The sequence below is a fragment of the Schistocerca gregaria genome, chromosome 2, assembly GCF_023897955.1.
Source record: "Schistocerca gregaria isolate iqSchGreg1 chromosome 2, iqSchGreg1.2, whole genome shotgun sequence".
NCBI classification, from domain to species: domain Eukaryota; kingdom Metazoa; phylum Arthropoda; class Insecta; order Orthoptera; family Acrididae; genus Schistocerca; species Schistocerca gregaria.
In genome coordinates, this window is record NC_064921.1 from 302,821,638 (window position 1) to 302,845,429 (window position 23,792).

A 23,792-nucleotide genomic window follows, 5' to 3' on the forward strand; every position below is an offset into this window, starting at 1 on the left:
CGTATGTGCAGTTGACTGACTTTGAGCGAGGGGCGTATAGTGGGCATGTGGGAGGCCGGGTGGACGTACCGCCGAATTGCTCAACACGTGGGGCGTGAGGTCTCCACAGTACATCGATGTTGTCGCCAGTGGTCGGCGGAAGGTGCACGTGCCCGTCGACCTGGGACCGGACCGCAGCGACGCACGGATGCACGCCAAGACCGTAGGATCCTACGCAGTGCCGTAGGGGACCGCACCGCCACTTCCCAGCAAATTAGGGACACTGTTGCTCCTGGGGTAGCGGCGAGGGTCATTCGCAACCGTCTCCATGAAGCTGGGCTACGGTCCCGCACACCGTTAGGCCGTCTTCCGCTCACGCCCCAACATCATGCAGCCCGCCTCCAGTGGTGTCGCGACAGGCGTGAATGGGGGGACGAATGGAGACGTGTCGTCTTCAGCGATGAGAGTCGCTTCTGCCTTGGTGCCAATGATGGTTTATGCGTGTTTGGCACCGTGCAGGTGAGCGCCACAATCAGGACTGCATACGACCGAGGCACACAGGGCCAACACCCGACATCATGGTGTGGGGAGCGATCTCCTACACTGGCCGTACACCTCTGGTGATCGTCGAGGGGACACTGAATAGTGCACGGTACATCCAAACCGTCATCGAACCCATCGTTCTACCATTCCTAGACCGGCAAGGAAACTCGCTGTTCCAAAAGGACAATGCACGTCCGCATGTATCCCGTGCCACCCAACGTGCTCTAGAAGGTGTAAGTCAACTACCCTGGCCAGCAAGATCTCCGGATCTGTCCCCCATTGAGCATGTTTGGGACTGGATGACGTGTCGTTCTCATGCGGTCTGCACCTCTAGCACGAACGCTGGTCCAACGGAGGCGCCAGGTGGAAATGGCATGGCAAGCCGTTCCACAGGACTACATCCAGCATCTCTATGATCGTCTCCATGGGAGAATAGCAGCCTGCATTGCTGCGAAAGGTGGATATACACTGTACTAGTTCCGACATTGTGCATGCTCTGTTGCCTGTGTCTATGTGCCTATGGTTCTGTCAGTGTGATCATGTGATGTATCTGACCCCAGGAATGTGTCAATAAAGTTTCCCCTTCCTGGGACAATGAATTCATGGTGTTCTTATTTCAATTTCCAGGAGTGAATTTTGTTTGACATTTGTTATACATCTCATTGTCTGTCTGCCTTTGCCCGTTTTCTTCAGGAATGGGTAGACGCATTAATTTGAAATTTATGTCACACTAAGGCCCAGGGTCTCTTTGTGGAGTAAAACATTTAATTTTCTACATCAATGCAGGCAAAAGACAGGCCATTTATATCACATATTTTGACACCTTCCCAGTATCAACAATATTGATAACAGGAAAAAATCGGAAACATTTCTGGGTTGCATGAATTATCTGTATACATAATCAAGTATGGGTCAACGGAAGCATCAGATTCCACCCGTCTGCTTTGACCCATGTTGTAAGGGTATTATGGTGTGGCACATCATTGCGGTGCGGAGTTTGAGTTGGTTGTTTTTGTAGTTTAGGTCTAGTTTTCTTGAGATGTAATGTTTTGTGTATTTATTGCGTATTGAATGTGTTTTAATTCATGTAGGGATGCTTGAATATTGAATTTTTGAGGTTATGTGGTTTTGGTTTTGTTTTCCGTAGTTGTAGGTGCTGGTTTTTTTCATATCAGTAGGTATGGTAGACCTATATAGGTCAAGGGAAATGACCAATGTGTATGGAACCCTCAGTGTGTGAGTCTTTCTTGTACTTACAAGGCAACAATTATTGAACTATATGCCAGCTAGCTCCGCTGATGACGAAGAGATTGATGTGATGTATGATGAGATAAAAGAAATTATTCAGATAGTGAAGGGAGATGAAAATTTAATAGTCACGGGTGAATGGGTGACTGGAAGTTGATAGTAGGAAAAGGAAGAGAAGGAATGGGGGTAAGGAATGAAAGAGGAAGCCGCCTGGTAGAATTTTGCACAGAGCATAACTTAATCATAGCTAACACTTGGTTCAAGAATCATGAAAGAAGGTTATATACATGGAGGAGGCTTGGAGATACCAGAAGGTAATGAATGGTTAGACAGAGATTTAGGAACAAGGTTTTAAATTGTAAGACCTTTCCAGGGGCAGATGTGGACTCTGACCACAATTTATTGGTTATGAACTGTAGATTAAAACTGAAGAAACTGCAAAAAGGTGAGAATATAAGGAGATGGGACCTGGATAAACTGACAGAACCAGAGGTTGTAGAGAGTTTCAGGGAGAGTATTAAGGAACGATTGACAAGAATGGGGGAAAGAAATACAGTAGATGAAGAATGGGTAGCTTTGAGAGATGAAATAGTAAAGGCATCAGAGAATCAAGTAAGTAAAAAGATGAGGGCTAGTAGATATCCTTGGGTAACAAAAGAAATACTGAATTTAATTGATGAAGGGAGAAAATATAAAAAGGCAGTTAATGAAGCAGGCAAGAACGAATACAAACGTCTCAATAATGAGATCAACAGGAAGTGCAAAATGGCTAATCGGGGATGGTTAGAGGACAAATGTAAGGATGTAGAGGAATGTATCTCTAAGGGTAAGATAGATACTGACTACAGGAGAATTAAAGAGACATTTGGAGAAAAGAGAACCACTTGTATGAATATCAAGAGCTCAGATGGAAACCCAGTTCTAAGCAAAGAAGGGAAAGCAGAAAGGTGGGAAGAGTATATAGAGTATCTACACAAGGACGATGTACTTGAGGACAATATTATGAAAATGGAAGAGAATGTAGATGAAGATGAAATAGGAGATATGATACTGCGTGAAGAGTTTGACAGAGTACTGAAAGACCTAAGTCGAAACAAGGCTCCGGGAGTAGATAACATTCCATTATAACTACTGATAGCCTTGAGAGAGCCAGCACTGACAAAACTCTACCATCTGGTGAGCAAGATGTATGAGACAGGCGAAATACCCTCAGACTTCAAGAAGAATATAATAATTCCAATCCCAAAGAAAGCAGGTGTTGACAGATGTGAAAATTACCAAACTATCATTTTAATAAGTCACGGCTGCGAAATACTAACATGAATTCTTGACAGGCAAATGGAAAAACTGGTAAAAGCCGACCTCGGGGGCGGTAAATTTGGACTCCGTAGAAATGTAGAAATGTTGGAACATGTGAGGCAATACCGACCCTACGACTTACCCTAGAAGATAGATTAAGGAAAGGCAAATCTACATTTCTAGCATTTGTAGACTTAGCAAAAGCTTTTGACAATGTTGACTGGAATACTATCATCAAAATTCTGAAGGTGGCAGGCATAAAATACAGGAAGCAAAAGGCTATTTACAATTTGTACAGAAACCACATAGCAGTTACAAGAGTCGAGGGGCATGAAAGGGAAGGAGAGGTTGGGAAGGGAGTGAGACAGGGTTGTAGCCTATCCCCAATGTTATTCAATGTGTGTATTGAGCAAGCAGTAAAGGAAAGAAAAGAAAAATTCAGAGTAGGTATTAAAATCCATGGAGAAGAAATAAAAACTTTGAGGTTTGCCGATGACATTGTAATTCTGTCAGAGACAGCAAAGGACTTGGAAGAGCAGTTGAACGGAATGGACAGTATCTTGAAAGGAGGGTATAAGATGAACATCAACTAAAGCAAAACGAGGATAATGGAATGTAGTTTAATTAAATCGGGTGATGCTGAGGGAATATTAACTCCCACCCCCGTTTCTCCACCTTGGAGGATTTCAATGCCCACCATCCACTGTAGGGGAATGTCACTTCAGTGGGTCGGGGTATCCTAATTGACCAACTCATCACGAACTTTGATTTGTATCTCCTCTATGATGTTTCCCTTACCCACTTTAGTGCTGCTCATGGCACCTTTTCCGCTATTGATCTCACGATCTCTTCCCCTGCCCTTGTGGCTTCCCTACATTGGTCATCCCATGATGAAAAGTTGAAATAAGTGGTTCGTGTAATGTTAAAACAACAGCTGATTCCTCAAACTGGGGTGCTATCAAGCACGGGGTCCCACAGGGTTCGGTCTTAGGTCCTTTACTGTTCTTGATATACATTAATGACTTACCATTCCACATTGATGAAGATGCAAAGTTAGTTCTTTTTGCTGATGATACAAGTATAGTAATAACATCCAAAAACCAAGAACTAAGTGATGTAATTGTAAATGATGTTTTTCACAAAATTATTAAGTGGTTCTCAGCAAACGGACTCTCTTTAAATTTTGATAAAACACAGTATATACAGTTCCGTACAGTAAATGGCACAACTCCAGTAATAAATGTAGACTTTGAACAGAAGTCTGTAGCTAAGGTAGAATTTTCAAAATTTTTAGGTGTGTCCATTGATGAGAGGTTAAACTGGAAGCAACACATTGATGGTCTTCTGAAACGTCTGAGTTCAGCTACGTATGCTATTAGGGTTATTGCAAATTTTGGTGATAAAAATCTCAGTAAATTAGCTTACTATGCCTACTTTCATTCACTGCTTTCGTATGGCATCATATTCTCGGGTAATTCATCGTTGAGTAGAAAAGTATTCATTGCACAAAAACGTGTAATCAGAATAATTGCTGGAGCCCACCCACGGTCATCCTGCAGACATCTATTTAAGGATCTAGGGATCCTCACAGTAACCTCACAGTATATATATTCCCTTATGAAATTTGTTGATAATAATCCAACCCAATTCAAAAGTAATAGCAGTGTGCATACCTATAACACCAGGAGAAAGGATGATCTTCACTATGCAGGGTTAAATCTGACTTTGGCACAGAAAGGGGTAAATTATGCTGCCACGAAAGTCTTTGGGCACCTACCAAACAGCGTCAAAAGCCTGACAGATAGCCAACTAACATTTAAAAATAAATTAAAAGAATTTCTAGATGACAACTCCTTCTACTCATTGGCTGAATTTTTAGATATAAACTAAGTTTAAAAAAAAAACTTAATCATTAGTGTCATGCAATATTTTGTGTAATGTAATTTCTTGTACAGACATCTTTTATTAACCTGACACGTTCCACATCATTACGAAGTGTTGTATTCATGATCTATGGAACAAGTACTAATCTAATCTAATCTAATCTCCTTTATGACAGAGACCACTTTCCAGTGACACTATTGTTCCTGTTGCCACCAGGCAGACAGGCCCCCACTTTGGGCATTCCGCAGAACCAATTGGCCTTTATACATGTGTGCTGTCCACTTTGACACCTCCCTCTCGAATTCCATTGATGTAGTCGTGCAAGACATCTCTGCTGCTCTTCTTCATGTTGCTGAAACTGCCACCCCCCGTACCACAGGGCCCCCTTGTCATCAGTCGCTACTGTGGTGGACCAAGGACATCACAGTTGCTGTCCAGGATCGCCAACTTGCGGTGCAGTGATTTAAGCGACACCCTTTCCAGACCAACCTCCTCACTTTTAAGCGTCTCCGTGCTAATGCTCATTACCATATTGAGCGGAGTAAAAAGGAATGCTGGGAGTGCTATGTTTCCTCCCTGGGGACGTGTGCCTCTTTCTCGCAGGTTTGGTCAAAGCTCTGTAGCATTCTGGGCTGCCAGCAACAGTCAACTGTCCAGGAGCTCTGTGCACCAATCCATTGGTCTTTGCGGAACACCTTGTGACACACTTTGTGATGGCATCGTCGTCTGCTTCCAACCCTCTTACCTTTTTCCAGCAGAAACTCAGAGTTAAACAGACCCGCCTCCATTTCATCCCACACCACAATGAGCCTATAATGCACCTTTTGTTGAATGGGAATTGGTGCAGTCTCTTCGCTCTTCACAAGACACAACCATAAGGCCAGATTCCATTCACAATCAGATGATTCAACACTAGGACGTTCCACAGAAGCAACAGCTCCTCAGGGTCTTCAATCACATCTGGCTCACAGGTGCTTTTCCGTCAAAATGGTGAGACAGTGTAGTTATTCCCATTCTTAAGCCTGGGAGAAACCCAATGTCTCTAAACAGCTACCGCCCCATTAGCCCTACAAATGTGCTTTGTAAACTGCTCGAAAGGATAGTCAACTCCCGATTATGTTGTGTACTCAAATCTCAGGGCCTTGTGACATCTGTTGGGCCTCTGGTTACGCCGGCGTTGTACGTTGATGATATCTGCATCTGGTGCAGCTCCCACTTGGTGGCGTTTGCTGAGCACCAGCTCCAAGGTGCCATCCAATGGGCCTCTGCGTGGGCCACTGCCCATGGCTTCCAATTTTCCCCTCCAAAAGCGTGTTACGCATTTTTGTCATTGACCCACAGTACACTCTAATCCAGAACTTTATTTAGGCAATCAGCTCCTCAATGTCGTAGCACAGTCCCATTTTTTGGGTCTTATTTTTGATAACTAGCTGACAGGGCTGTCCTACATTTGCCACCTAAAGACTACATGCATGCGGAAGCTTAATGCTCTCCACCTCCTGGCCCACACATCTTGGGGTGCAGACTGTTCCACTCTTCTCCATCTTTACCATGCCCTGGTCTTGTCCAGACTCGAATCTGGTGGTCAGGTTTATATCTCAGCAGCTCCTTCCATTTTGAAACTCCTTGACCTTGTCCATCATTGTAGAGTGCATCTGGCTGTTGGTGCCTTTCACCCTAGTCCTTTTGATAGTCTCCTCACAGAATCAAGGATTCCCCCTCCACACATCCGACAGAGCCAGCTCCTTGTTTCTTACACTGTCGCCATTCTCCAGGTCCCCTACGATCCTGTGTACCCGGTGCTCTTTGTCTATGAGGGTTGTCTCACCTGCCCGTGGGTGGGATTGCTAGTTGACATGCATGTAATTACCCTTTGCCAGGATCTCCATCTGCACTCACTGTACTGCACCCTGTGTCTGTTCTCCCATACCCCCGCCTCTCCCTTGGACGGTGCCTAGACCACGGATTAGGACCGATCTCTTCCAGGGTCCTAAGGTCTCTGTTGCTCCTGTGGTTTACCGGCATCTTGTATGTGCCATCCTTGCAGAGCGCCAGGGTGCCACGATCTTTTACACTGATGGTTCTAAGACTGTTTATAAACTGGGATATGCTTTCAAGTCTCCTACTGGCTTAGAGCACCATTTTTTGCCGGGATCATGTAGTATGTTCACAGCAGAGCTTCTAGCCATTCACAGGGCAATCCTTTTTGTTTCTCAGGCCTCCCTCCATAGTGTTTTAATTTGCTCTGACTCCATGAGCAGCCTGCAGGCTATTGATCAATGCTACCGTTGGCGCCCTTTGGTTTCTGCCATCCATGACCTTCCCTCTGCCATTGAGCGTGTCGCCTGTTCAATTGTCTTTCTCTGGGTCCCAAGTCATGTGGGAATCCCAGGGAATGAATTGGCTGACTGTTTAGCTAGAGAAGCAGATACTTACCCCATTTCCTTCCACGATTCCAGCTGCAGATTTGCAAATCTACGTCAAATCTCTCTTTGCCCAACAGTGGAATGCCATCTGGAGCACTACTGCTCATAGTAACAAACTCCCCACAGTCAAAGAGTCTACTGCAGTTTGGGGCACTTCTTTCTGCCCCTCTTGGAAGGAGTCCACTGTTGTATGCCATTTATGTATTGGCCACACCCGGCTCACCCATTGTTTCCTCCTATGTAACGACCCACCCCCACAATGTCGTTGTGCCACCAGACTGACGATAGCTCACGTATTGGGGCATGTCTCCTTCTTTCGACTCTTCGTGCTTAGTATTGTCTTCCTGCTTCCCTAAATTTAATATTATCAGACAATCCATGGATGGTTGACCTAGTTCTCAATTTCCTCTGTGAAAGTAGTTCTTATTTCCAGATAGAAGGTTCTCCTTTAGTCTTGGAGCAGGGGCGGGTTAGTTGTGGTTGAGACTCCTTTTGCAGTCTTCATGGTCTGTGACCCCATGGCCCCCCACTTTTTTTCCAGTTTTTAGATTTGGCCTCACCTTTTATGCTTTTACTGTGTGTGTTTAATGTTCATTCTTTTATAATTTGACTCCTTTGACTGAATCCATCCACTTTTAACAGACACACTTTCTTATGTAATCCACTCCGGAATCGCGGGACTTACGACGCCGCCATTTGGTCCCATACTCTGTCAGTTAATTAGTCAGTCAGTAATCTGTGGCAATACTGAGACCAAACGCTATTGGCAGTGGCTAATTAAGGAAAAGGAAACACACACAACCAGTTACCAATAATTTATTTAAAGAAAAATACAGTAAAATTTTCATTTATGCTTGTGAAACACAACCACCTCTGCAGAATTTACCATGGCAACTTGACCACTTCCAAGTATTTGTTACATTAATAAGACGTTATTACAAATCTACAAAAAATAATTTTAAAAAGTCAAGGAACTCGAATGAAATTTACCCTTTTACAGTAAGAAATGAGATCTTTATAATCAGCTGTTTACCAAATGCATGTTTTTTTTATTAAAAAAGGAAATGTGGTAAATCAGCCATATACAAGCAATATAATCAAGAGATTACTTTTGCTGACTGCCTTGAAATCACCATTTAATTAAAACTCAGACCCTCCAAACGTAATTGAAAAATTACAGTAGTTGGGATACAACATGTGAAAGAGTTAACCACTTCAGCAACAAATCCATTGTAGCTCCCTCTTATCAAAATTGCTTCAGATTCGCTTTGGAATCTTTGCAGGTGGAGATGTATTTCTTTTGGGTATCCATATCAAAAAGGAGTTGTGTCCACAGCCAATAATCCTTATACATATGAACAAGATTGTTTTCTTATGTAAGTGCAGAGCAATCCCTGGTTTCACAGCCAGTAGATTCCAAGAGTAAAGCCACAAAAGTAGAAATGAAACAATGAAATGTAACTCCTTCATTTGAGCTGCTGCATTTAGAAGGGTATCTAATGCTTTTTTCATGACCTGTTTTAGTGCATTCTGTGGTTAGTAAACAACTTTCTACAAAAATTACTTACACCTACAACACAAGTATTATTGAAAAGCTTGCACGTTGTCTTTATTTTATTGTTTGTGAAATATTGTTTAAATAGGACTGGTTCAAATGGCTCTGAGCACTATGGGACTCAACTGCTGTGGTCATCAGTCCCCTCGAACTTAGAACTACTTAAACCTAACTAACCTAAGGACATCACACACATCCATGGCCGAGGCAGGATTTGAACCTGCGACCGTAGTGGTCACGCAGTTCCAGACTGTAGTGCCAGAACTGCATGGCCACTCCGGCTGGCGTTTACATAGGACTGTGGGATCAAGTCACATCCCTAGGGCATATTCACAACAAATACCTCGGAGTGATGAAGCACCAAATTTTTTCCTTGAGCATTCATGTGATATTGTAATCTTCATTGCAGGTTGTGTTGTTAGAACCACCTATTAGGATAACATAATCATTTTTTATGCTTTCAGGTATGCAGCTCGATATGACTTCTTGAATTTTAGATTAAGATTTCATGATTCCACAAACTTCAGCACTTCTAAAATTGAATTGAACAATTTTGGCTGTACCTCCCCAATTACTGTTTTCAACAATATGTACATGTTGTTTTGTGACAGGTGGTGTTCTTCCTGACCCTCTCCCCTCAGCCCTTATCCAACTGTCACTCTCTCCAGCAGAATGTTTATTGTTTCTGGAACTTCTAATTCTAATTACTGGAATTTTAGGATGTGGCCCATCCAACTTAACTTTTTCCAACAAGTATCATTTTTTCGCACTAGAACATTAGCCGTAGTCCTTTTAATACTTGAATTATTTTTGATACCGACCAAGCCACTGGGATACTGTTACTAGAAGAAAGGAGATTAAATTAGAGGAAAGAAGATTGAATTTGTTCACTTTCATGAACCGTCTTTATTTTGTTTTAGTTGATTTCTTCAATTCTGGGAATTTATCGACCCCACCTTGTGGTAGTTCATGCATATTTTGCTTTGACGTTAGAAGCATATTTTCACACTCCAGACAGCAATTGTCTCTTTGTGGACTGTTGATTGCACACTGTACACTTGAAATGCATGCATTAAACTTCAAGAATTCACTTTTGCATTTCTATCTTTTTGGCCGCATCGCTGGAATTTGTTTTAGCAATAAAGTCACTTACAGCTATACACATAGCCATCTTGAAACATTGGCTGAAGGAATAAACAAATGACTGAACTAATACCACTTGCAAAGGAATCTCATATATTTTACTAGAATTTTCAATAGCAAAATTTTTGATCCCATAGAGTCATCTTTCTCATCAAATTCGCTGTGCATGATTCTGAAGTGAACTGTGATTTACCTCCCTTTCTGTATTGTTTTCTTTCCAGTCTCCTGTGTATAATGTATTCTGAAACCAGTGGAGTACCAATATGTGTTGAGTGTGTTCATGCTAGGCTTCTTGAATGCTGTGATAAAAGATAAAATTACAATATGTGTAAATAATTTCAGTGCAGAATGGAATAACATTGTCATGCCCACAGTGGAACACCACAACTACTACTGCAGAGTGTTTTATCACAAATACGTAAAGTTTTTCTGTTCTTTTTGTAATTGTAATCATCATCATCATCATCGGCATCGGCATCCACATTTCCAGATAAAGGGCTCCCTTTTCTGTGTACTATAGTTTTCAGCTATACGCATCCATGTTGCTGCTTCATTTTACTATTTTCATATCCCCACCTGCCGTTAGGCTCTCTCTTCTTTCATTTGTTTGAATCCAACAAAGAACTTCCTTTGTCTATATACCATCTGGTCACTGACTTCATGCCCCATCCACCCCCGTATCATTTTCATTACAGTTATAATTATATCTACCACTCCAGTCTGTTTCCTGTTTCATTTGATTGTTTTTCTGTCTGTCCCAATGATTCCCAACATTTATCTCCAAAACCCCAAGTTTCTGAATGATTTCCACATTAAAAGTTACCACCTCCCTAGGTCGGTGGGTAGCATAGCTTGCTGCTATGCAGAGGATCTACATCTGCATCTACATGGTTCCTCTGCAATTTACACTTAAGTGCCTGGCAGAGGATTCTTTGAACCATTTTCATTCTATTTCTCTTAAATGGCGCATGGGAAAAAGAAACACCTACATCTTTCTGTTCGAGCTTTGATTTCTCTTATTTTATTATGATGATCATTTCTCCCTACATAGGTGGGTGTCAACAAAATATTTTTGCATTTGGAGGAGAAAGTTGGTGATTGAAATTTTGTAAATGTATCTTGCTGCGAAGAAAACCGCCTTTGTTTCAGTGACTGCCACCCCAACTCGCATATCATATTAGTGACACTCTCACCCCTATTGCGCAATTACATGAAATGAGCTATCCTTCTTTGCACTTTTTCGATGTCCTCCGTCAATCCTACCTGGTAAGGATCCCACAGCACACAGCAATATTCCAGCAGATGATGCACAAGTGTAATGTAGGCTGCCTCTTTAGTGGGTTTGTTGCATCTTTTGGGTTTGATTCCCAGTACTGACAAGGATTTTTTCTTGCTGTAAGGACTGGAATGTGGTGCACTCAGCCTTGTGATGGCAGTAATTGATTCATTATTAAGGAGCTATTTGAGTGAGAAGTAGCAGCTACCAGGTGAAGAAAGCCGACAATGGCTGGGAGAATGGTGTGCTGTGCCTGCGCCCCTGCATACTGCATTCTATGACATCATTGGCAGAGGATGACATGGCGGTCAATCGCTCACTGTCAGGGTCAGAACATGGAGCTTTATTTTTTGCCTCATTAAAAGTCCATATCACACAGTCATAATTAATAAAGGATAACATACACTGATTGTAAACTGTCCATTTCAGATACATTAGAAGCTTAGCTTTGAAAGCTCATGTGATCACCCTTACTTCAATATGATTCTTGCTTTTCTCAGGTTGAAAGACTTACTTCCTGTCAAATTATTCAATTTGATTTGGTGTTTCCATATTGTTTTAACACCACTTATCAACTTAATTAGAAAGTATATTACTACGAATGTTTTAGCCATATCCACCAAAAGGGAATCTCTGCTCATTAACTGCTTACTGCATTACTTGAAGGCCAGTAGTTAGCCATCATTCATTATTTGAAAACTGAGATCAAATCATGCAAAGGTAGTTATTGGCCTACAAGCCTACAAATTTAGCCATGCAGCGTCACCTTCCAAGACTCATACCCTTGTTTTTTGTTTGTTACTACTTTCTGTTGTGTGTCTACGTAGATGCACAGTCTCTGCAGCAAGTAGATGATATAGTAATTAATTGACATTATTCTTTGTGTTAGCTGTTATTGTGATTTTCTTACAGTCAGCCCTCTGTTGAAGTTGGCAGTTATCTACACTCTGAACCACCTATCTTGAGAAATGTGTTTTCACCATCACCTCTATTATTCTGACCCTTGTGTCAGAATAATGTATACCAAATCTCCATCATCAATTTGACCTATTTTATCTGTATTATTTAGGCATTTTAGCCATAGCTTTCTTTCCTTGAGACTTTGTTATCAGCTTTTACAAAAGATTTGTACGAAAGTTCTGCTAGAATGTAAATACTTTAGGAATGAAGGAGTACACTCACTAAAGAACAGAAGCATTGAGTTTGCAACTGACACACACAACCCAACATTTCTGTTTTTTGATGAGTGGTTTCCTTTATTCCTGAAGCTTTTAGGAAAAAGATATCTGATCTCTGATGTTTTAATGATTTTTTTTCCAGCTACTATGATGCAGAAGAAGCTACTTACCGCACTGGAAAATGGAAAGGATCAGAACGTGCTTACATTGACAATGTGCGATTGTGTGGTGCTGTTGGATCTTCCAAGAATAAGGCGTGTATTACATTTAGAATTAGGGTAGGTTTTTCCCAGTTGCATTTGTTCAGCCAAAACTTCTCTATCATAAGCTCATATTAAACAAATTATTTGAAAACTGTAGCAAAATATACATTGCTACTTACTGCGAAGGAAACATATTAAGTTGCAGACAGGCACAATTAAGACACTTGCATAAAGCTTTCGCCCACAGCAAAAGAGAAATACACACCATTCATACACACAAGAAAGCACACCTCATGGACACATGGCTGCTATCTCCAGCATCTTGGGCCAGAATATAGCTATCATATAGGATGCAAGCAACAATCTGGAGGGGGCAGGAAAGGGAAAATGTATGAGTGTGTGTGTGGGGAGGGGGGCAAGAGAGAGAGAGAGAGAGAGAGAGAGAGAGAGAGAGAGAGAGAGAGAGAGAGAGACGAACACTCTCTGGCAGTGTGTGCAGGGACTTGAAAGCCAACAGGTGCAGTGTCAGGAGCTTATGGGGCAGGGAAATGAGGAAAAAAGTGAGGCTTGAGAAAAGATGGACGGGTGCATTGGCGCAGGGTGGCAAACAAAGAGGATATTATGCAAGAACAGGGAGGAGATGACAGAACAGAGGAGCTGGAGACTGTTGGGTGGAGGGTGTTGGAATAATATGTTACCATAGGTTGAGGCTGGGATAATAACAGGAACCGAGAATGTGTTGTAAGGATAAATCTCGTCTGCATAGTTCAGAAGAGCTGGTGGTGGAGGGGAGGATCCAGATGGCTTGGGTAGTGAAGCAGCCATTGGAATCAAGCATAAGTTCAGCTGTGTGTTGTGTCACGGAGTGGTCTACTTTGCTCTTGGCCACAATTTGGCAGTAGCCGTATGTGCTGGTGGACAGCTGGTTGGTAGTCACACCAATATAAACAGCTGTACAATGACTGCGGCAGAATTGGTAAATGACATGGTTGCTTTCACAGGTGGCCTGAACCGCGATGGGGAAGGATAAACCTGTGACAGGACTGGAATATTAAGGGTTGAATGGGTGAATTGCGCAGATCTTTCACCAGGGTCTTCCACAGGAATATGATCCTTGTGGCAAGGGGTTGGGATTGGGAGTGGCGTAGGGATGCACTAGGATGTTGCAGGTATTTCTGCCTCCCACCCTCTTTTTCAGCCCTCTGCCAACACACCTGCCCATCTTCCTCCGTTCCCCCCTCCTCTTTCACTCCTTTCCCCTTCTCCCTGCCCCACAACATCCTGATGCTGTGCTTGTTGGCATTCCAGTCCCTCCACACACTGTCAGACAGTGCTTCTCTTTCTACCCACCTGTACAGCACTGGCCCTGCCCCCAACCCCCTTCAAATTGCTGCTTGCATCCCACATGATAGTTGTTACCTATCATCAAGCCATGAAATGAGTGACATCCTACCCAAGATATTCCCACCTTTCCTAAAGAGGTGTTGTGACACCCACCCAATCCCCACAACATCCTAGCCCGTCCCTATGCCACTTCCAATCCCAACCCCTTGCCACAAGGATCATATCCCTATGGAAGACCCAGGTGGAAGACCTGTCCAATCTTCCCACTTAGCACTTCCTACTCCAGTCCTGTCACATGTTTATCCTTCCTCATCAGGGGCTGGGCCACCTGTGAAAGCAGCTATGGCATTTACCATCTCTGCTTTATATATTAATGTGACTAGTAATCAGCTGTCCACAAGGATGTACGGTCACTGCCAAACTAAGGTCAAGAGCAAAGTAGACCACCTTGTGGCACAACATGCAACAGAACATCATGCTTGATTTCAGTGGCTGCTTCTCTACCGAAGCCATCTGGATCCTCCTCTCCACCACCAAATTTTCTGAACTGTGCAGATGGGAGTTATACTTGCAACATGTTCTCCTCTCCTGTAATTATCCTGGCGTCAGTCTGTGGTAATGTACTGTCCACACGCCCTCCACCCAACAGTTCCCACTCCTTCTGTCCTGTCATTTCCTTCCATTTCTTAACTCACTCCCTCTTTGTTTGCTACCCTCTGCAAATACACCCACCCATCTTTCCCCACTCCAATAGCTCTCCCCCTCCCCCTCTTTCTCCCCCTCCCCCCCTCTCCCCCTCCCTCTCCCCTTTGTATGTGAATAGGATGGATGACACAAATCCCGGAATTGTGATTGCCTGATGAAGAAACCAGTGGCAAAACTGCTCCTGATGTGGACAGTGTGTTGCTAGTAAGCCCTGCACACACTTTAAGTGATAAGGATAGTATCAATTATCATGGAGAATGTTTCACACGGTTATCTGGCTTACCCTGTACTGCTAGGCCAAGTGCTTGGTACTGACACGGTGGTTGCCTCGCGCACATGTAGTACATTTCTGGTGCTGTTAGTGCAGTGCAATACTACAATGCTTAAAGTAAAAGCAACAAAGCTTGAACAGTGATCTCAAATTACACAGCACCTGGAGGACTAGAAACATATTGCTGCTGTTTTACGCCTGATGGAAAAACGACCTCTAATCAGGAATGCAGTTTCAGGTTCTTCTACAGGACCTTTTCAGTTTATTCTGAAGATTAATGTATGGCATTTCTTTCAGCTGACGCACCTCTTTCTAAAGTAAATAATCTAGTGTTAAGGAAGTTTCTCTACAAGTATTCAAGTTGTGACACTCTTGAGAGAAAGAACTGTATTCCATAGGGTTACCAACAAACTCTACAACAAATTCAGTCCATATGAGAAAAATGAGGAAATTTGGGTTGTGTTCGGCCAGGGACAGCCAAGAATTCAACGAACGTGCAGGGTTCCGGCACAAGTGCCATAGCTCTTTGGCCTGGCTACACACTTCCCCCACTGCCACACCATGCTGTATGAGCTTGATTTTTTTTGGGGGGGGGGGGGGGGGACCACCTTCAAACACACCGCATTTACATGGAAATGCAGTTGAACAGCATACAGCTTGGTTTCTTATTTCTCAACAACACAGATCACTAAAAAAACAAAATTTCAGTGTTAGTTAATTATTTGTGGTGCACTAAAGATAAAATGTAATACGGACACACAGAGACAATTTCACAGATTTTTTTCCTCAGATTACCACATAATTGTGATTTATTTGGTTTTGAAATAAAAAAAAAAGCTATTCGAAACATTTTATGTGGAAACTCTTCCCAAGGATTAGAGTTTGTGGATAGTTTTAACATAAAGCAATTTGTCTTTTAAATAGGATTTACACTGCAGACCAATTAGTTCCAACCGCTCATTCACATGGGCACTTTCAGCTGAAGCGAAGTGCCAAATGGCTTCAAAAGCAGCTTGGAAACAGATGTTACATTGACATTGACTTCTAAACCTTTATAAAACTATCCCTGTAAATACTATCCTTGTAATTCTTTCAAGGTCACAATGAATTCTTCAAACCTATTTTCCTTTACCAACAGTGAATTTATAGAAATAGACAGTGTTTTTGTCAGAATTTGTCCCTTCCACAATGCCATTCTCTTTTTAACGGATCTCTATCAAATCAGAAAACAGTTATTTCTCACCTTACTGTCAAGATGTATGTAGTCAAGACCATTTAATATGTGAGATCTGCAAGCCATTCTGGATGTTCTTAGTGTCATTCCTGCTTCCTTTTTTCTTCAAAAGTTGAGCAGTAGTGTATTTTAAACTGAAAAATTGTTCGAGGCATGCCTCTTAACCAACATGCTTTGCAGTAACATATAAAGTCTCCATACTCTTTGTCCAATTCCATCAAAAACTATTGCAATCTGCAGTGTAATTATGTGTGTGACCTCAGAAAATTTACTATTCATACCATCAATCTCATCAAGTGCTTAATTCCTGCAATCTTAGCATGAAGTTCTTTTTGATGCATATAACAGTGAATCCCATCTGTCAATCGTAGTTTTTTCTTCTTTCATTGTCAACTAACTCTTTAAATTCTTTCTGCTTGATGTTGTAATGTTGTTCCATAGCAGATATAGCATATTTGCAGTACCTGTTCAGTATGTGACTGTATATTGCACAATCCAACAATGGGAAATCTAAGAGTTGGCCAAAACCTCAAATGTACGGCAGTCTTTTCATTGTGCCTAGGTGTCACTCAGTGTCTCTCGCATATGTGTACCGTATCACATAATAATTATTGAGAATTCTTATCCTCCTCTACTGTCATTCCTATACGTTTTTAAAGACTCGTGATGAAAGATTGTTAGACTACCTCTGGTTTGTGCTAACAGCCACTGGACCTGTGAGCTTCTTTTATACCATGAACACGTAGCAAAGGGTGAATAGCACACACACCACATTTCTGCTGAATTGAAGGAAGTGATGCCTACAGAAAAATGCCGCATAACAAAGCTAAATGAACTGTTCCACTGTATCGAGTAGTACTGAGTGGAACCAGGACATGCTAAGCCTTGGTCCACATGCGGTCCATACATTGGGCTCGCATGCTGTTTGGCATGCCATAGCCAATACTGTGTTAGACGAAGCTTCAGACTCTAGGGGCGGGAAATGCGATGAAATAATTTTGAAGAAATTTTTTTTTACTATTAAGCCAAACCGTGTTGTGGTCGGAAGAGTACTTAATGAAAGAGTGCAAATTCTGTGGGCAAGTGGTGCAAAGTTTGACAACCTTTTACTGTTAATAACAGATGCTGCTAGATGGGTAGATCACGAAACTAATGAGGAGCTATTGAACAGAATTGGAGAGAAGAGTAGTTTGTGGCGAAACTTGACTGGAAAAAGGGACCGGTTGGTAGGGCATGTTATGAGGCATCAAGAGATCACCAATTTATTATTGGAGGGCAGCGTGGAGGGTAAAAATCGTAGAGATGAATACACTAATCAGATTCAGAAGGATGTAGGTTGCAGTAGGTACTGGGAGATCAAGAAGCTTGTACAGGATAGAGTAGCATGGAGAGCTGCATCAAACCAGTCTCAGGACTGAAGACCACAACAGATGCTGCACCATATATGAAGAAGGCAGTGACAAGTCTTGTTATTCTAAAATGATCCGTGTTACATGCATTTCACACAGTTTACATAGACTATGTGAAGAAATTAGAGCATTATATCCTAATGAGGATAAACAGATTTGTAATATGAAAAGTGTGCTCATTAAGTCATTGAGAAAATTTCACATTTTCGAGATGACAAAATCCCAACACACCACTGCCATCCATTCCAGTAATAATGCAGTGGGGAACTTGGCTCACTTCAGTCCAGTGTTACACAGAAAACTTGATAGTTTTGCCTCAGTAATTAATGTAATGGGCGAAGAACGTGAAAATTCCTTGGAAATTCATCGGGAAATGTTGAGTGACACAGTGTAAAAAATGAGTTGACATATATATCTGCTAACTTGTTTCCGTTGCAGCACAATTGACAAACCTGAAAAGAGAGGAGAGATCTTTCTATAAGAAACAGTTCACCATGTTCATGATGTCAAAAGAAAACATAACAGTCTTTAGCAGTCTATAACACAAATGTTACAAAATAAATTTAGATGTGTGTTTGAAAACAATAGGGGGTTCCCAACCATGTGCAAAACAATTAATATGTTAGGTGGCCATCAAGAAGAGGATATTGATATGAGTGCGAGCAATGTTCCCTGCTGTCAATTTGCCACACTGACACCTTGTGACATGGAGTGCTAATTTTACCCAGTGTTTCAGGATAACTGGCAGTCATTTGTAATGTATAACCTGAGAATACATCCCACTGTGTATTGTAATTCCTCAGCAAATAATGAGGGATGTCATAAACTGTGTTCATGAGTACTGCATATTGTTCATATTCACATAAAAACTGAACTATAATTATTTTTTTTTTTACCACATATCTCAAGCACTCTTAAAACATAAAAACTAAATAGCTTTCTGATTTTTGACACCTAAAAATATGAATCCTAGTAAAAAAGAGAGTACATGTACAGTGTTTTCTGCAGACAGTTTTGATGCTATTCAGACGACAGGTGCGCCATGGTGAGTGAGTGAAATTGCTCGGCAGCTGGAAAGGAATTCAAAATTAGAAGTAAGTGGGACAGTACAATTCTTGTCGATAAAGCATCAAAATTGCACACAGATTCACCATAAAGTTCTGACAGTACATGGACCAAATGCAATGTTGCGTCCAGCTGTAGAGAAATGGTACCAACACTTTGACCAAGGTTGCCTGGATGTGGGTAATGCTGATCTTGCACCATGCACCATGTGATTTACATGTTTTTTGGCACTCTGGGGGAAAGAGATTTCCCAATGATTAGGATACTGACTAAGTGCTTCTCGAATGGCTCTGTGACCAAGGAGCAGATTTGTATTGTCAAGGAATTGAACAAACGGTATAATGTTCCAACCATCGCTTACTAAGACTTGGTGACTCACTGAAAAATAGTGCTGTGTATTTGTGTCACTTTGATGTGTAGTGCAGCATTCAGTAAAAGTTACTTCACCTGCCATACTTTTTGAAGTCTCTTGTAATAAACATACAGTGTTGTTAAGACTAATCTTCTTATCCCTATGTAAGTGTAAAAGAAATAGCACTAGCATGACTTTTACGTTTTGTAACTGAGATACTATATCACCCTCAATTTTTACGTGGAGTAGGCATTAGTTTGTATTTATTTGATGTGGTAAGTCTGCATGTGTGTACAAACTGAAGGAGCACTGAACTTGTACCTAAGAGGAGCAGGGTTCAAATCCCCATTCCATTCCTTGGTTACTTATGTTAGTTAAGTAAATACTGGGCTCATTCCTTTGATGAGCCTGAGGCTGATTCTTTGAACTGAGATAGTGCTGTATTATATGACCTCGTTACCAACAAGAAATTAAGCCCCAGCTGTCATTATCTTACATGTGTGTGTCTTTATGGCATCAATCTTGTACTGTCATTTCAAAAAAAATGTCTTCAATATGAATAACATAGCTACTTGGAGAATAATGCTTCCCAATTTTTGCATCTAAAACTGTATAATCCACAATGAATGTAAACTTGAAATCATTGTATCACTTGTACACGTTTCTTTTCCAACATTGTTGTGAATACACACCAGCATACAAACTGACCACCTACAATATTATTATTATTATTATTATTATTATTATTATTATTTTCATCTGGTCTCAGTGAAGTACATAATTAAGAAGTTTTGTAATGCATAATTTATCACTACGATCTCTCCATTCCAAAACTTTGGGAAAAGACTCAATTATGAGACGGAATTTGTGGCTGTACTTATCTTCACGAGGTGAAATTTTTAATATTGGTCATAGGCAAATACAAAATATTATATTTGTTACATTGTGCAGAGATATTGTAGAAGTTCCCAAAGATGAACTGAGAGATAAGTGCGCTAAAGAAGGTATCATAGACATGGAAAACATAATGAAATAGGTAGATGACAATCTGGTCAAATCAGACCTCTTTGTCCTTACATAACACAAAACTTCCAGAGCATATCAGGGCAGGTTTTCTTTTCTTAAAAGTGCAGTCTTATGTCCCAAACCCACTGTACTCTAGTGCGTAAGGCGACAGAAGTCACTAGTGGCAAATGTGGTTAAACTGTGTGTTAATTGCTTTGAGGATCACCCTGTCTGTAGCAGAAACTGCAGCATCTGCTCCCAAGAAAGGAAGCTAGAGGAGCTAAAAACAGTGAAACTCATGCCATATGATGAGGCCAAAAATATCTAGAAGTCCATACAACCTCCCACTTTTAGTACATCTTTTGCTTCAGATAATATGAAGACTATTCTGACAGCCAATGCCTCTACTGCCTGTATTTGTCACTGCAGTTGTATAGGTACCATTATTCTGAAGACAATAGCTCCTCCCCACAACACCAGAAAAGATCACAGTTGCTAACATTGGAGAATTTTTGGCACCTCAAAAGGCAGATTCTGTTAAACAGACCCGCATTGCAACTATCAATGTCACAGTCATTCTTCTGAGGCCTTCTCAAGCAAGCAAACCAATTGGGAAATGACAACTGCAGAACAACACAGGTAGGAATTGGTCAGACAATGTAGACCCCATTCTACCTGATTATTTTAATGTTTTGGCTTTGGAGGCAATGGAATATGAAGCCAGTCCGGGGGTAACCATCTAGCCCTCTATAAGCCTTCATCCATTGTGGGATCCCCACCCCGGCTGCGAAACAGTATGGAAGGAAAGCCTCATCGATTAAATGGCTTCATACTACAGTGGAACATCTATGAGTTCAGGGCGGATGTAGAGGAACTGAAATTATTGGTGCAGAAACATCCCCTATGCTTGTGTTTACAGGAAACACATTTTAAACTTACTGATGCCCTAGTGCTATGGGGTCATATCCTCCGCCACAAGGTCGACCTAACTGGAGAAAGATCCAAGGGAGGTTTATCAATAATTCACACCACTCTTCTGCTTTTTCCATGGTTACTGATGTGCAAGCAGTTGCCATTGAGGTTCATGTGGATCACAGGATCACAATATGCTCTTCATTTATCTCCACAGGAAGCAATAGATTATGAGACTCTTATTTATCATATAGACCTACTCCCCCAACCATTTCTCCTCCTGGGAGACCCAATATCTGTAATGCACTATGGGGCTCAACATTTACATTCCTGTGGGTTTGAGTTTTAGAGAGCCTCATGATGTCACAGGAGCTGTGCATCCTCAAAACAGGCAATCCAACTCATTATAACACTGGTGGTGGTGGTGGTGGTGATGATGATGATGATGATGAGGTCCCATACTCTGAGGAGCGTAGGGGACGATGCGGGAGATCCGCACCGCTGTACTAGGCAAGGTCCGAGCGGAGGTGGTTTGCCATTGTCTTCCTCCGACTGTTAACGAGAATGAATGATGATGATGAAGACGACACAACAACACCCAGTCATCTCGAGGCAGGGAAAATCCCACAGATTCATATTCAACCAAAGACCTGTATTTTTGCTCTGCAGCCCATGTTGATTCTGCTCGGTAGGAGGATACTGATGACCTTTGTTCCAATGATGATTTTCCACTCTGGATCAACATACCACATAGAGCAATCCTTGAAAGGAAGCTGCCATGATGCATGATCAGCAGCAGAGCTAACTGGGTGCTGTTCAGCCAGCTAGCTGTGTTTGAACACTTGACACAGTGTCCAAAAATGGGTGGGCCATATCACACATATGATCCACCATACCGCCAACTTGTCCATCCTGCCGCCAACTTGTCCATCCTGAAATCTTCAGGTCATCTTAGAAGACAGCCTGTACCTTGGTGGACTGATGCATACCAAACAGCAATCTGGGTCTATGGTGGTTTAAATGCCACTCAATAGAAGAAAACTTCACAGACCTCGCAGCATTTTGTGTAGAGAGAACCAAAGCTCAATGATCATTAAACAGAGCAAGAAAAGATTGTGGCAAGTGTACATGAATACAGCATGCTGCAAAACTTGCAAACAGCATCAAAGGAAATCCTCTTCAAATTTTGTGGCGAGAAAATTTTGATAACTCTCCTCAAAACAGGAAAGGACTGAACATGTCCCAGTAGTTACCAAAGCACACATTAGAACTGTGTAGGTAAGACCCTGAAGTGAATGATTAACAGTCATCTGGTCTAAATGCTAGAGACCAGGCAGTTCCTTAACCACTCTAAGTGTGGATTGAGGGGATTTTGACCTCCTGTCGACAACCCTACTCTGCTAGGGGTGGGTATTATGCAGGTGTTCCTATGTAAGCAGCATTGTATAGAGAGATTTTTTTGACATCGATTATGTGTACTATACTACTAGGAGGCACAATACTCTTGTCAGCTTCACCAGTGGGGTTCTCGTGGCGACCTTCCCATATTTATTCGTTCCTTCTTATCCAAGTGATATTAGAAACATGGTGTCTCAGATGATGATACTGAAAACTAAACTTGTCTTCAAAATTCAATACATAAAAATGTGTTGTAGTAATTAAACTATTATAGGTAAATAAATATAAATTGTTCTGCTGCTAGACCTGATGTCACACAGTGTTGGGATAAAACACCAATGTCCTAGGTGTTATAGATGAAGAAGAGTAATGCAGTCCGACAGCATGAGATGAAAATGATACCTGTTCACAAGCATGTCACCTTAAGTACTAGGATGTACTTTATCATCATTTCTGTCAGGAAATCCTACAAAACATTTGCTATCCCCACAGCTTGTTGAGGGTACAAAGACTGTGATATGCTTTGTGTGAATCACAACACTTCCCATTTGATGCAAATTCTAGTCATTACTGAGAGTAGTGTTAATTACTGGTAGTACCAGGTCAGTTATTATTTAGCAATAACTTATTCCACTGCACATTTTTCTGCTGAGCTGCGTTCACCATCCTCTGTTAAAGTGAAGTAGTGGTTCCTTGTAAGATTGCTATATCTTTCAACGGAGAAACAACACAGCCAACCAGTTGCAAATAATTGTTTAATACCTTTACCTAGGTTTCGACATTTCTAAGGCTGTCTTTGTGAGAATGAAAATTTAAAAGCTGTAATGTTGTGTTGTGAAAGGCAGTATTCAAAATTTAGAGCAGACATGCTTAAGTCAACATTTTTAATTTTTGACTTGAGCATATCTGCTGTAATCTTTGACTGTTGCCTTCTCGCATTGTAACTTTACGGCTTTTAAATTTTCATTCTGATGAAGATATCTGTATTGAAACCTAAGTAAATGTATTAAACAATTATTTCCAACCAGTTGGTTGTGCTATTTCTCCATTGAAATTTGTACACAGTTGCTGAAAGATGACAATTTTCAAAACTGTAAGATTACTATATAACTAAATTGTTCAAAGAAATTGACAAGTGAGGTGTTATCGGAATCCTATGAAACATAAGCAGAAATTGTAATGGCATGAAAAGGAAATCACTGCCTGTTGAGAAACAAAAAAATGTGACATTGTTAGTAACTCCCTCTGTTTCATGCTTTCACACATCTCTTTGCCTGAATATCGAACACTAATTTAGATACTGATTCCTATACTTTCCATTATTAAATAGTCCAATTTAACTGGAAGATTTGTGTGAAATTCT

General features: G+C 41.4%; 1 protein-coding gene across 1 annotated transcript in view; it reads left to right on the forward strand.

The window, feature by feature from the left end:
- LOC126336927 (DNA-directed RNA polymerase I subunit RPA2) overlaps positions 1-23,792 on the forward strand; it is a 200,177-nt gene that overhangs the window by 129,864 nt on the left and 46,521 nt on the right. Inside the window, exon 16 of the mRNA XM_050001097.1 lies at positions 12,674-12,809. Coding sequence (XP_049857054.1) covers positions 12,674-12,809 — 136 coding nt within the window. The remainder of the gene's footprint in view (positions 1-12,673; positions 12,810-23,792) is intronic.